The 15,397-nt window shown below is 38.4% G+C and overlaps 1 protein-coding gene across 1 annotated transcript in view; it reads left to right on the top strand.

Moving 5' to 3' along the window:
* Nucleotides 1-15,397, top strand: part of COL4A3 (collagen type IV alpha 3 chain) — a 63,759-nt gene that overhangs the window by 6,815 nt on the left and 41,547 nt on the right. Inside the window, exons 2-9 of the mRNA XM_084529290.1 lie at nucleotides 6,799-6,855; nucleotides 9,734-9,823; nucleotides 11,642-11,686; nucleotides 12,204-12,248; nucleotides 12,544-12,606; nucleotides 13,286-13,339; nucleotides 14,223-14,249; nucleotides 14,869-14,946. Of these exons, the coding sequence (XP_084385416.1) occupies nucleotides 6,799-6,855; nucleotides 9,734-9,823; nucleotides 11,642-11,686; nucleotides 12,204-12,248; nucleotides 12,544-12,606; nucleotides 13,286-13,339; nucleotides 14,223-14,249; nucleotides 14,869-14,946 (459 nt within the window). The remainder of the gene's footprint in view (nucleotides 1-6,798; nucleotides 6,856-9,733; nucleotides 9,824-11,641; nucleotides 11,687-12,203; nucleotides 12,249-12,543; nucleotides 12,607-13,285; nucleotides 13,340-14,222; nucleotides 14,250-14,868; nucleotides 14,947-15,397) is intronic.

Below are 15,397 nucleotides of genomic sequence, written 5' to 3'. Positions count from 1 at the left end.
GCATGAAAAACTTTTAGTATACAGATTGTGATTGTGAGAGTGGTATTTTGTTATGATAGCAATGTTTTGGAGTGAGGGAGCTTCATTCTCCAGTACCTTGTACACTACGTGGTGGCTTGCAGTTGTGCAACAAGAGGAAAATGCTGCCAAGGTCACGTATTTACTGAGTCTAGGTGGAATTACTAACAGTACTCGTCTAGCTAAGTATCCTAATGCAAGTGCATCTTAGATTCAGAAAAAAAGGTTTTCTTTATATAACTTTTTCCACACTAGGAACTTTTTTCAGGGGATACAAAGATGGTGAAGGGCCTAGAGGGGATGATGTGTGAGGAGCGGCTGAGAGCACTGGGCCTGTTCAGCCTGGCGGGGAGGAGGCTGAGTGGAGACCTCATCACGGTCTACAGCTTCCCTCGAGGGGGAGTGGAGGGGCAGGTGCCGATCTATTCTCTTTAGTGACCAGCGATAGGACCCGAGGGAATGGTGTCAGGCTGCGGCAGGGGAGGTTCAGGCTGGACATCAGGAAGAGGTTCTTCACTGAGAGGGTGGTTGTACACTGGGACAGGCTCCTCAGGGATGTAGTCACAGCACCAAGCCTGTCTGAGTTTAAGAAGCGTATATAGTGTGCTCTTAGTTACATAGTTTGAATTTTGGAGTTGACCTGTGTGGTGCCAGGAGTTGGACTCGATGATCCTTATGGTCCCTTCCAACTCGGGACATTCTATGATTAACTTTTTTCATGGCGGCCTGCAGCTCCCTCACGAGGGGAGCAGGGGGGCAGGTGCTGAGCTCTGTTCTCTGGGGACAGCGACAGGACCCGAGGGAACGGCATGGAGCTGGGACGGGGGAGGGTCAGGCTGGGGGTTAGGGAAAGGTTCTGCACCCAGAGGTGGTCGGGCACTGAACTGGCTCTTCAGGGCAGTGGTCGCAGCACTGAGCTGCTGGAGTTCAGGGAGCATTTGGGCAGTGCTCTCAGACACCTGGCCTGGTTTTGGGGTGGTCCTGTGTGGAGTCAGGGGTTGGACTCGATGGTCCTTGTGGGTCCCTTCCAACTCAGGACATTCTACGGTGCTATGATAATATTTTAAACCCATTTTTATTAGATGCAATAGAAAACACGTAGCAGAGAACATTAGAGAAATGGGTCTTCTGTAGTTTCAAACAGTATATGAACATTTGCTCTTTACAGATACCTTAAAGGAGGCTGTAGCGAGGTGGGGGTTGGTCTGTTCTCCCACGTGCCTCGTGACAGGACGAGGGGGAATGGGCTTAAGTTGCGCCAGGGGAGTTTTAGGTTGGATGTTAGGAAGAACTTCTTCACTGAAAGGGTTGTGAGGCATTGGAACAGGCTGCCCAGGGAAGTGGTGGAGTCACTGGAAGTCTTTAAAAGACGTTTAGATGTAGAGCTTAGGGATACAGTTTAGTGGGGACTGTTAGCGTTAGGTCAGAGGTTGGACTCGATGATCTTGAGGTCTCTTCCAACCTAGAAATTCTGTGATTCTGTGATCAGCTATTTGAGCAATATTATTCTGGTCTGAGCTGTGGTTTGTAGATGCAGCTGGAATGTGTGAAGTGATTGCTTTGCACTGAGACAGCTCAGGAAGAATTCAGAAATCTCCGTGTGTCAGCAGCCCTGAAAATTCATAGACAAGGTTCTTAAAGGAATTTGCTCACTGATACATCATTTTTAATAAGTATTGGAATTTAAGAGAAATTACAGAAAATGGGAAATTAGCCAATAATTTATTGCTACTTAAAAAGGACTGTTGTCATGACATGCATAATTTTAGGCTGCTCAGGATACCATTACTGAGCAGAAAGGTGGGGGGAAAGAAGTGTTACCACAGAAAAGTAGATCTTGTCTAACAAAAGTTGTCTCATGTTTTAGTGGAGTTCTACTTCAGTGATCTTTGAAGTTAGAAGATAAAGACCTAATTACAGGATGGGTGAGATGCCAATAAAAATGAACTTTAAATGAAAAATCAGACTTGCATTTTTAATAATGAGCCAGATCAGCGTCCAGAACCAGCAGTGCAGGCAAGTGACAGCTTCAGCACTCACTTGAGAGAAGACACCTGGGTTATTTTTACTGTCTGCTGTAATTAATGAATATCACTTGCACTGCTCTTAATTCATGTTAAAATTCCTCATGTTGCACAGTCATCTTTCATTTATGTTAACCAGGACTTACCCCTGGAATCAGTGGTATTCACCCATGAAATTAAAGACCAATCAGGCCAAATGTGTGAATTTAAGCACTGACTCAACCAGGTTACTTTGTTCCTACAGCACACATTTAATTTCAGCTCACCTTTCATCTGAATGTCTTTGTTACTCAGCCTGGGTGGTTTTGATGTAGGCTTCATCTGAAACCTGCTTAAGGAATACGATACCTGATCTTTGCTGTCTTTGTGCAGGTTTATTTGTTTGTGCCTTTTAATATATAAATAATGTATTTTCAAATTGTAACTGACCATTATGGCTGACCTACTATACTCTTCTCCAGATCTAGAAAAATAAGCAAATGCTCTGTCTCCTCTGTCATCATAGATGTCTTTATGGACTGACGTGTGGAGAAATACTGGCACATCCTCCTCTCTGGCTCCTTTTGTATGTTCCTCTTCTTCTTGCCCCTAACTGTACTACCCTCCAAATGTGAGTGACAGAACTCAAAGCCTGTGCTTTTGGTAGAAATGCCTATTGTTTGCTTTTTTTTTTCCTTGCATTGATGCTTTGTGATCTCCTTTGAGGCATTAGGGGTTGGTAATATCCCTAAATACATTCCCCGACATCCTCCGTGTAGCTAGGTCTGTGGGCACATTGCCGTGAGCTGGGTGACATTCCCTGATGCTCCACCATGACTGCAGTGCTGGGAGTTGCGGTGCCCTCCTGAACCCACATCGAGCATTGCTTAGGTGACAATGCAGTCCTAGTATGGTTTTTCTTCCTTCTTTCATTGTTGTTTCTTTGAGGGATTCGGTAAAGGGAGAGGGCTCACTTTTTAAACAGATATTTAAATTAGTCTCTGAATTGGGGGAAGGAAGAGGTCAGAGCCTCACAGAACTCAATCCCATAGTGTGGGAAGGGCACCTCGGCATTACACATACCATTGTAGGGGCCCCATAGTGGAGTCACCCAGTGAATAAAACTGCAGAAGATGTGCTGCTGCAAAATAGGTGCTTCAGTGTACACTGCTGGAATTATTTAAAATGCACGTGCTACTTCACTGCCACTCAAAACTCCTCTGAAAGGAACTCTTCTAGGTTACTCCAAGGAAGTGTTGTGGGTTTTTTTGTTTGTTTGGTTGTTTTTTTTGATGGTTTTTGTTTTTAATTTTGCTTCATTGGTTAATTTATTTGATTTGTTATCCACACAAGGACTTGGCTTTGTTCATTAGCCTAGATTTTTGGATCAGAAATCTAGTTCCATCTCCCTATCTGGTTATTTGAAATAAAACGAGGTGAGTATTAGAAAACTCACAAAGCTGAAAAACACGCAGCCACTTACAGAGCTGTTATTGTGAGTATTTTGAATAATCTGTTAATAGCTAATATTAAATTTCCCTATCTTACAACTTGGCAGTAGACTATTGCTTTATTATCACCCTTTGATAAAGAAGCTGCAGGCATCTTGCAAGGCTGTGGAAACATCCAGGCAGCATCAATAGTGAAAGTGAGCAATGACTTTTTGGTTCAAAGCTCCTTTACAGAAGGCATAGTCTAATCTTATGTAAAAATCATATGCCAAAACATTTAGTGTTATCCAACTAACTGTCTGTGTAATGTAGAATCATCTTTGGTCTTTTCAGTTTAGTTTAAAGTGAGATGCATTCACAAAAAGATCTAAATTGATTTGAAAGCTAACTAATGGCAAATTAAACACATTTGAAGCATTCTGACATCTTGAAGAACAAAGGCTCTCTTTCTTCAAATGGTTTAGTAACCTTCAGTAGTTATGTAGCATCATAAGTTTTTACATGTTCATGCATTTAACTTCACGTTGGATTAATCTGTGATTATTAATTAAAAGTAATATTTTCGTCTGTATCCGTACATACCAGGGCTTCTGCAGATTATACTTACTAGGGAAGAGTCGTGTCCCTTGGTGATTTCTCTACATGTCCTGAAAAATGTGTTTTGCATACAAACACTTTAAAGAATCTGCTTTTTTCTTTTATAGTTAGAAATAAGGCACAACTCCATTAAGGTCTGTAGAATTACAATGGCAAATACTAGCAATGTAGAAGCCTGTGAGTATTTATCAGGAAAGCTCACTCTGCTCACCTTGTGCTCCCAGGTACTCTGAATAAATCCAGAGAATTTGGACCACTTCAAGTATTTTTTCCTACTAATTGGCACCTTTCTTGGGCTGAGGTGGCTACTAAATCTGTAAGCTAAATCTTTGTATTAGCAGTTGAGTTTGCAAAGTAACTGGGTCTCACAGCTCTTGTAGTTAACTTACAATTTTCATATGCAAGCCTTAAAAACATGATAGCTTGAGTAACTCACCAGCAGTGAAGTGTGGTGTCTGCAAGCGAAGACTGCTTTTATCATATTGTGTGATGAACACCTCAACATGAGCAGGTACCCTTTTTATACTGTTTATCAGACATGTACCAAAAATGTGTCAGTAAAATGTACTATTTTGTAGAGAATTATTTGGGATGGAAGGTAATGTTATTGAATAGGAAACAATCCATTCCCAATTTATTTTGAGATGTCTATCACTTTATCCTTTTATGCTGATACTTAAAGGCTTAAGATACCTGTCATATAATTCAATTGGTGAATTTAGAATACCCAGTGGCAAACTTGCAGACCTCACCAAGAAGAAATCAGGATAATATTTGTTGTTAATTCTGAGCTCCTGTTTATTCTTGTGCCTCTGGTTATTAAATTATACTGATTAAATTAATATCAAAGATAGCATAGTCACGTCTCTTCTGTTTTACAAGACAACATTGATTTCCAAATTTCTGATGCAGTGCTACTTAAACTCTAGCTGTCAGATCTAGGGAAGAAAGTCTTCTTAAATCTGATAAAGAATGAAAGTTTGCAACACTAAAAACCTCGCCTGAACCATCACATAATTGCCTGTTAATCTGTCCATGGAACACATTGCCACAGAGATTTCTTGGAGGATTTGCTTTTCATGGCTGATGGATTCTGATTTATGCTTTATTTTGTAAATAGCTGTTCACTTGAGGACTATTTCCTGCATCTGTTTTTAAACTACTAGATGGAGTTCTCACCTAAAAGGCAGACCACTTCCGCCAGCAATGGTCTAGCCCCCAGAAAACAGCAGATACCTGCAGCATCCTTCCTTCATCCGAAAAGAGGCACCTAAAAAGACGGAATGAGTTGTTCCAAACTAGCTGTCAGGTTCCTGTGTGGAGTCAAGGGAAGGAGATGGACACCATCAACTGTATAGGAAAGGAAGGCAGATACCTGATACCGGATACCCTGGTTTTGGCTGATAAAGATAGATGAAATCGATCCTAGCTTGTGGGAAGAAAAGATGCTTTTAAATTCTGTAAAATGTTTTACCTGAACATACTGCTACAGAGAGATTCAAATTTAATGACAATCTGACACCATCCTTTTAAAATGTCACGGAGAACATTTTCTCTATCTTTTGCTTTCTGTTTTTTTGAGAACACCACTGGAAAAGTTACAAATTTGGAACAGTGCTGCCGTTGTATTATGAACAGCTGTAGGGGTTAATTAATTCTGTCTTCAGCATCTAAATAGAAATTTCATGCCATACCATATTAAAGGCTTTAATCTTGTAGGAAATGTAGTTCCTCCCTCTTTTCTGAGTTTTATGAAACTCTGGAAAACACCATCATAGCCAATGTAGGATATTTGTCCCTTTCCTATTGTCTGGAGCTGTACCATAGTATAAGTAATTGTGATAAACAAATAGACTGAAATGAGAAGTTAAACTGAAGAACAACCTTCTTTCTACAGGGGTACAGTTGAAAAAGTCATTCAGCAATAGCTTCAAAAATAAATGGAAAAAAATGAAATACACAAATGAGAACAATAAATGCACATTACTACGTATCTGTATGGAATGTATTGCTGCAGTAGCCTTAATAATACTTCTGTATGTACAATATTTATGTTAATATTGATGCTTTTTCTCCTCCACTCCACTGAAATAGGACATGAGTGTAGAAAAAAGTCCTTTGCAGAGTTAACCCAGCCTGACTGGGTTGGCTTGGGTATGGAGTGCATGGTAGCTGTAGCAGGATCAGGGCATGGGGGGTTAACATTTCTCATACTCACCAGGGTATCTCAGATGTGGTTTGCAGCCCTTTCTGAGCTCACTGCTAAAACCACTGTTGAGTACATGAGCTAGATAATTTAGTCATGCTTTCTATCCAGTTACACTCTGAACAGCCTTATTGTGTTTTTGTGTTTGTTTTTTTTTTTTTTTTACTTAAGTTTATATTAAGTTTTTAAATGAATCATCAGTGTTTACTGCTGTGATCCCAAACTCTTAAATTTCACACATCATACTGAAATCATAACCCTGATGCTGTCAAGCACAGCTTCTTGGCCTTTACCCCAACTTTTAAATGGAAGCAGTGACCTTACCTGTCTCAAAAGACAGCACTGAGGAATAATGAGCTATTTTCTTCTGTTGAGAATGACCATGCTTTGTAAACATTTTTTTAAATTGTACTATCTATAAAATAATTACCTTACTAAAACCATTGGGCTTTCTTTTGCCCTTCACCAAGCAACATGATGGGAAAAATTGTTTTATTATAGAATTTGTCTTTTTGTTTTTCAGAGCTGTGTATGCAAAGGTAAAAGTCCTTGCTTCTGTGATGGCACGAAAGGTAATAAGGTAAGAGCAAATACATTTTTCCTAAGATTATTTTATACTGGGAAATTGTTAATAATTGAGTTGAACTAGCGAGTGAATATTTTGTGTGATGGTATTCTGTCAACAAAGTCTATGGAGAACTGTAAAAGGAATGCATTACCTTACAAAAAAGTCTTTTAAAGTAGCTCTGGACGCACTGTTTAACTAATATTTTTTATTTTTTAATGCAGTAGTTTGTTTATGGTGTTTCATGATGTTTGGATACCAACAGAACAACCACCAAACCATTAGGTACTTTTTACAAACTCCTAACAATTGCTGTCAGTTACCACTATCAGCAGCTCTCCTGTTACAAACTTCGTAGTGGCATCAACAGAGCCATGTTCAATGCCTCCCTCTTTCCGTGTTAGGACCTTGCCATCTCCCTCCTACCCCTGGACCCATGTGCATTTTCTGGTTCCTGGAGGAAAGGTAAAAGCGTTGGTATCCAACAGACAATGCATGTCCCGCAGATCGAGACACAGGACAAGATTCTGGGTCCTAATCACAAACACCTTGCCAGGAGCAGGGGAACAGTGTCAAGTCTACCAAAAGCAACAGAGCTGCAGCTCTGCCTGTTGCCAGCAGTAGCTTGGCAGAGGCTCAGTGTGGCTTTTAGACAAACCTGAATTACACAAATGCCAAAAATTCTTTCAAACTCTTTCTTGTAGTTGGAAAAACAACCGATTCACAAATGAAAGGGGCATTATTAGAGAAGTCACGGTTGTAGTTCAGGCTAACCATGAACACGGTGATTGCTGTACTAAACCTTTTCAACAGATTTCAGATCTGCACACACCACAGTGTCTATATAGACTGACGGTTATGATTAGTCCCACAGCTTGATGCATCTGGTTGGTAAAGAATTACTTTTGACTTCCCTGCTGTACTTTTATTGCCAAGAAAGTATGTCATGTTGCACCACAGTAAACACTACTAGTCTTGCCTTTAGAAAGCTAAAGTGGTGCAGAAAAGTAATCTCAAAGTAAATGTTCTTTACTAAAACATAGTTGAATGTGGTAAAGGAGGATACCTACGTCTTTAAAAAAAATCTCAGTGCTTGTTTTTCATGTTCTTAGTCGGTTTGACCTTTGTCCTAACCCATACAGATTGACACCAACTGAAAAATAAGAAAAGCATAACTTAAGATGCCTACTAAACGAAAAATATTAGTGAGTGAAAACCTGAAACTTGTCATCTTCAGTTCCATGTAAAATCAACTGAGAAATGTATAGGTAATAGTTAATCATTGTTTACACTGATCTAGTTTTTCATGCAGCTGTGGAAAGTAAGGACAATTCATCAGTAAGTTTTCATAACTGTTCGATGTTGAGTAAATTGCCAACCTGAGAATTATCTGATCTTGTAGACCTGTCAAGAAGACACTGTGGGTAAAACTGCCGGTGCTGTGTGGCGATGAGCAAAGCAGTCAGGAGAGTGCGGGGCTGCTCTGCGGCGGAAGGGAGTCCCCCCAGTTGCTGCAGTGAGGGTTAGCAAGCTCAGTGGGAATCAAGGATTTGTGTCGTTCTTCAGTGAGTTAGTTCCACACCCCCTCCAGTGGCACATCTCGGTACAGCATTATTCTTTTTGCCTTTCTTGGTATGGCTCCGGATGAAAAAACTGATTTGTTGTAAAAAGCTATGCCAGTTTATGATACAGATCTCATAGACACTTCATAATGCCTCATCTTGCAGTTGTGTTCAGATGTTCTGATATTATCTTATGTGTTTATCTATTTTATTTTTAATTCAGAAATTATTTTAAATCTGGTGAGGCTGGGAGATTTTGAGGGGTGAGAATTGGCGGTGGGACAAGCCAAAATATTTTAGCTCCTCAAGATTTCTTTTGGATCCTACCTTGTACATTGACTACTAAGATACCAGCAAGATAACTTCTGCACGGCAGAATTTCAATTGCTTTTTTTCTGTAACTCTCCTCTGATAAATAGGAAAATTGACTCCAAGAGAATCAATAACCCCATCCTCTCTCTCCTATCTCAAGCCGTCCTGTAAACTGTCTTAAGTGGACAGCTCTTCACTGATGTAACACTGAACATGCTAAACTGCTGCTATTTAAAGAGTTAGACACCTTTTCTGTGAGTTTCTTAGGCTTGAAGCACTTTATTTTAACCAGGATAACACTTGCATGTTCATTATATTTAATTAAAAAAAGAAAAAAGAAAAGAAAATGCCTCTCCGACTGTAATATAGTCTCCTTTATTCCATTTGTGTAACTTTAATTTTTTCTGTTTCCTTTACATTGTTTGTTTATTTGAACTCAACCTTGAAATAAATATATATAAAAGTAATTGGGTGGCTTAATCTTTGAGACTCAGAATAATGTTACAATGCTGTGACTTAAAGCAAACTTACTTTTCTTCTATCTGAACAGTTTTGCTATATTTGGCTCCCACTGTTTCTTTCCATGGCTTGCATGAAGAGAGAGAAGTACTGATGATTTGGAACTGACCTTACTGTACAGCAGCAGTTATTAAGTTTGCGAGTTGCAAATTAGGAGTGCTGTAGTGGACTTGGATTTGTGTTTCTTGTAGAGGCTAAGCATGGTATAGAATATTAAGAAGAAATATGCATCAGCTGCTTTCTTAAACTTTTCATGCTGCCAGTTAACTTTGGTGCTCTGTGAAAACTTGCGTACTGATGTCTTCTGATACCTTCATAATTAGCTTGTTACTTTAGTGGTACCATGTGGCCTAGGCAGCACACAGGAGAACAGGTCAGTATGAGCAAGGATAATCCATCACAGTATTAAGAGGTACTGAAAATAATAAATGTCTTAAAAGTAAGTTATCAAAAAAAGAATCAAGGATTTTCTCAGGACTTCTTTCTCTTAATGTTTACAGGGTGAAAAAGGCTTCCCTGGTGTCCCAGGTCCACCTGGTCATAGAGGCTTTCCCGGTCCAGAAGGGCCTCCAGGGCCACAGGGGCCAAAGGTATGTTCCCATGGAGGCACGGGGGTAGCAACACTACATCTATGCTTGACTGTGGAAGTGAGGTATGACTGGATAAAGAATTCTGTTTAAAACAAAAAGCAACAACAACAACAACAGAACTCTGTTTCAGAGTCTTCCAGTTGGTAAGGGATGTGGTCAACAGCTGCAATGTTCATTTTAGACAAAGTGAAAGTAGTTAATACAAACATGGGCTTTTGCGGTCAGTTGTCGAGGAATGAGTTCTAAAGCACCTGGACTGACCTTCCAGAGGCAAGAAACATGGCTCTAAATAGATTTTAGTAGCATAACCACAATTTTGTCTTAAGTACACTCTGACTTCTGTTGCTAGAAAGAGAGGAAAAAAGCTACTTCTGAGACAAATAATTAAAAATAGATTCAAGAAAAGTTGAAGGGAGAGATGGTTTTTAAGATAAATCTTGCTCTGTCTAGGAAATACCATATGTCATTATGTATGATAATATGTAATTACCTGCAGTATGGGGAGAGTGACTTTGGTGAGTTGGGCTTTCCCATATGGCTAAAACTCAGGCAGAATATGAATTTTCAGTAACTCCTGAATGAGCAGGAAAAAAAATAAAGTATTGCTCATAAAAAAAAAAAAAAGAAATCATTTATATTTGTCTTGAGGAGCAGCATTCCTGCTGTCGTTAATAAAATGACTCTTTGATGAATAAACTCTCTGTAAGTATGGTCTAAACTCAGCTACAACATAAATCAGGAAAAAGGAGTGACAGTAGTGCCACAGTCACATTATTATCTAGGACCTGCACTAATGTGACTCCAGCCTTTATCCACACCTTTAAATAAATGTTTCTTTGCAGTTTTAATTAGTTTAGGTGTTGCTGTACTATTTTCTCCTGTCTCATTATTACAATATTTCTTTAAACTGATACTCACTGTGGATCTCATACATGTTTGTTGAGGTGTTTATGTAAGCTCATTGAAAAGTGTTCAGTAGAGCATTTCCTCTGTTATAACTGATAATGATTTCTGCAAGAATGGGGAAAAGTAAGAATAATTTACCTAGCAAGGACATCGCTGTTAGCTTGAATATCTTCTGTTGCAGTTTATTCCAGTTAGCTTTCCCTATTGCAATTATCTGATGCATTATCTTATGCGTTATTAGCAACTGTCACCCAGGATTTAAGGAGCTGTGTATTTCTGTACATTCCCCATTTCATTTCTGGGCAAAACCAAAGTTGTTTCTTATTCTCAGTAAAGCTCTAAGTGTCTTGAAATAATTCTAGCAGATTCTGTCTAGACAGTGCTGTGGCGTGTTCGGCTGTCATCCGTTCAGCCCTGCTCTCCCATCCTGCTTAGCTCCCTGTCAGCCTGCTCCTGGGTTTCCTTTCCAAGTAAAACAATGCAGGGTAGAGTGGTGCCTGTATGTATCTGATTGTTACATGGACATCACTCATGCTTGAGAGCTGAAAAACTCTCCAGAATACTGATGAGAGGCTTCCAGCTATTTCCTCATGGAGAAACCATTTCTGGTCTCACAGTTCGAACAGACCCATAGCAACTGCTTTCTTAACGTACCCTGAATGTTATTTTTTAACCTCTGATGAGATTTATCCCCTGTAAACACTGAAAGGGAGGGCAAGATGTCAAGATTTATACACGTTGGATTAAAAGCTTGTTTCTTTTAGTGTCTGTAATGGACAAATCTGGTGTTTATTCATATAGTTTTGTGTGCGTATGTTGGTACTGATATTTAAAAATGTTGCATGTCCTGTTGATATATATATGTGTTTTCTCAATTATATTGCAATGTGCTGTTGTCTGTCTCTGGTCCAGGGTTCACCAGGACTTACGGGCTTAGTTGGACCCAAAGGTATACGGGTAAGTATTTTTGTTTTAAAGAAGCTTTTATGTATTAAATACTCTGTTTAAAGCTAATAATAGTTCAATCAGTAGTTCGATAGCTCAATCAGCAATTTGTGAATAATAAAACATTACAGATGATTTTAAAATATTTTTAAAATCGTGACATGGAGTATGTACACACGCTGTCTCTATTTTAGAATTTTACCTTTTTTGCTACAGCTTCTGCACAAGTTTAATGCTGTATGTATTTAGTATTAGGATATGCGATGAAGAAGTCAGACTTGAATTCCACAAAGAGTTGATTTTGAGTTTCTCTTGGCAGGGGAAACCTGCCTGTTTTAACAGTTCATAAGCTACCATTATACTTGATGCACAGGCAGAAGGATTAAGGAAGATAAAGTAATGAAACCATGATTTTTTGACAGAACTATACTTGCATTCATTATTCTTGTGAACGTGATAAAAAGGTAAACTGCATCACAAGCTCTTTCTTAATACTTGCAATACTCTTCCTCTGTTTTTATATCATTAGGGAGCTCCAGGAATACCTGGATTTTCAGGTCCCCCAGGTCTTCCAGTAAGTAAAATTGAAACTGATTTATCTGATTTCTCTCTTAATATAGTCTTCAGTACACAATTACCCTCAACCCAGTGTACTCACTCTAGTGTCAACATCAGCATTGTCACTGTCTGTTAACCTAGAGATAACAATCATAGCATCAGCAATTCTTACTCATTGTAATGATTTCAGAACACATTGTAATCTGTCAAGTCTTATGGAAACTGCTCCAACATAAACTGTTTCAGTGTTGCTGTAGGGTAATATGAATGTGCAAAAACAAAGCTTGTGTCAATTTTGCACTTGCTTTTAGGGTGAACCAGGAGCTGCTGGCCCTCCTGGACGCTCGGGTGTTCCAGGATGCAACGGCACAAAGGTACAAGCCAAGCTGAATATCGTGTGGATTATGTTTGGCTGTGAGTGGGAATGACGAAAAAGCAATCATTTTTCCCCCAATATACAACCATTTTGATTTGTTTTTGTTTGTGACTTTATTGACTAGGAAAAATTTGGCAGTCACCAGAGGAAGGATAAATGCTGCCTTTATGTGTAAGATTGATAATGAAATAATACATGTTGAACACGTATTCTGTTTGACTGAAAACCCTTTTTCCTAACCAATCCTTCTGTTGAAATGGGTTACATCTGAGAGAATTAGTTAATTTCATTTTACCAGTACATAGCTTGCAGCTGACAATTCATAAATCCTGAGGGCAATTAATAGAAAAATTTTAACATTATGTTACAGGTTTAATCATTTTTCTTTGCTCATAGCTTCAAACAATCTGAAAGAGGGAGTTAGAATAATGCCTACTACAGAAAATCAGACATTTCTAGTGAAACAGGAAACTGGTTTGACATAACTAATAGAGGCTGGTCTTTGTGATAGAAGTAAAGGTCCCTAAGGTCAAGCTGTGCCTCTTTTAGTAAATATAGTGGTAATGCAACTCATAATTTTAGTATGATAATATAAAAAACTTCTTTTGTAGTAGCATTTGCTAGACTCAGAATAATAATCAATAATATGCATTAACAGTTGCTCTTACTGTTTGCAGGGCGATCAAGGTTTTCCAGGTCCTCCAGGTAGAAGAGGTGCTCCAGGCATTCCAGTAAGTGTCTGTGAAATTGGTGATTGTATGAATTTCTACCACGTACAGCCACTCAGTGAAGGAGTGTAAAGTCTCAGATAAGCTGATATTGACAACAGGTGAAATATATAAATACTCCCATTTTATTAGCATGAAAACAGTGCAGTAAAGAGAAAAAAGTTAAAAGTGACGCTTAATCTGCTGAGTGTTAGGCCTCAACTTCTTAAGGTGTGAATGCACACACGTTCATTGGCTGGTGTTAGCTCTTCAGTGTCTCAAAGCATACTTGTCAACATTTAACTTGCATCTTTAAAGGTGTCCAATATGTATTAAACAGATTCCAGTTTCAGTTCATGTGTAAATATCATTGAGGACATGGCCCAGTTAAGTTAATGACAGAACCAGGAATTAAACCTGGAACTTCTGATTATGGCTGCATTGTTTTAACCCTAGGATTTGTTTTTTGTTTTTTTTTTGTTTTTTTTTTGTTTTTTGTTTTTTTTCTGTGGGAATGTGATTTTAAAAGAAACTTATAAACAACAAATGGGGAAAGGAATGCTACCTGTCCGGTTCCTGTGGCTTCAAATCTGATAATTTCTAAACATGATCTTTATTGCACCAGCTCTCCTTTATTTATTTATTTATTTTTTTTTTTAAGATCAGGCCTCAAAAATGTTCCACATTCATTTGTAGAATTCCAGCAGTGAGACTGGACTACTTTTTGACATTATGTTCTTTCTTCCTCAATTGAAGTCTGGCACAGCAAACATGTGCCTGGCTATACACCATGGTCATGAAAATAAGTCACTTCAAGAGCATTGAGCTTAGAAAGTATTTAGAAAGTGTCCTTTCATCATTGTTGCTTACTTTTCTCTTTTAATAATATGATTGTTCTTCTTCCTAGGGTGTCACTGGCATCAAAGGAGAGAAGGTCAGTTATTTACACCATATTATGTGAAGTATGTATTGGTAATATTATGTACTTATACTTGATGATGGAAAGGAATGCTTGATATCAGGGAAAACAGAAGGTTTACTTTCCATAAGAAGCAACAACTGATTTTGATGCATGGTCTCTACGAGTTAACTCACCTCAAGTCAAAAAAGTGTATTTGTTTATATCCTATCCCTTAACTACCGTTGTTGCATGTTAAGAATTAACTCTTTCAAACACACAAAGAATTAAGCCTCTCCTCAAACAGGTTATGAATTCATATGGAAATCTGCAAATGCACTAGAGAGTAGGTCAAAGGGAAAAAAAAGTGCAGAAAAATTGAAAAAGGTCAAGACTGTGTGAGAGAAGTATGTAGGTCTGAAATGAAGACTACTTCTAACACAGAAGACTGCCTAAAATGCCTGAAAATGGTGTATTCTGTTTAATAAAATCTTTTTTTTTAAGGTAGAGCTATCTGTAGTAGACAGTTGCCTTCATCATACAGTTTTGATACTGATTATATCCCTACATATTGTATTAAAACATTTGAAGCCTAAGATCCACTAAAGCGTTCTACAGCATAACTTTTTATCTTCCATTTTATCTAATTGTCTAGGGGTCCCCTGCAGATGGATATAACCAAAGATACGATGCAAAAGGTGATCCTGGGTTGCCAGGAATGCCTGGGCTTCAGGTAATTCTGAATTAATTCATTTATATCTCATGAGAGATATAAATGCATATATATAGTGTGCGTGTGTATGTATACACATATATCCATATAATGCATAACTTTATGTATTATATATTATATATTCTTAGTATTCTTACAATTACTCATTTCTAAACCAGAAAAATATCTATAATATGACTAATGCAATATATTAAAAGTCTTTCTTCTGACTTTTCAGGACAAAGTACTCCAAGACAATAGTAATTACTTTGTCATCAGAACCAATAGTCAGTATAGTCAATAGTTAGTAAAGTGGGATGAGGAAGTCAGGTTGCAGATGAGCAAAAGTATTTCAGAAATGGAGAAGAAATGGAGTTCCCCAGGAAGTAAGATTAGTTCAACTTCTAGAGAAGCATTAACAAAAACCAATATGATCCTTTTTTTTTTTTAATGAGATTAATAGAAGGAGGCA

This window comes from Aythya ferina (assembly GCF_964211825.1).
Source record: "Aythya ferina genome assembly, chromosome: 9".
Classification (NCBI taxonomy): Eukaryota; Metazoa; Chordata; class Aves; order Anseriformes; family Anatidae; genus Aythya; species Aythya ferina.
The sequence above is the reverse complement of the archived record's forward strand: the minus strand, read 5'-3'. Positions and strand labels throughout refer to the sequence as shown.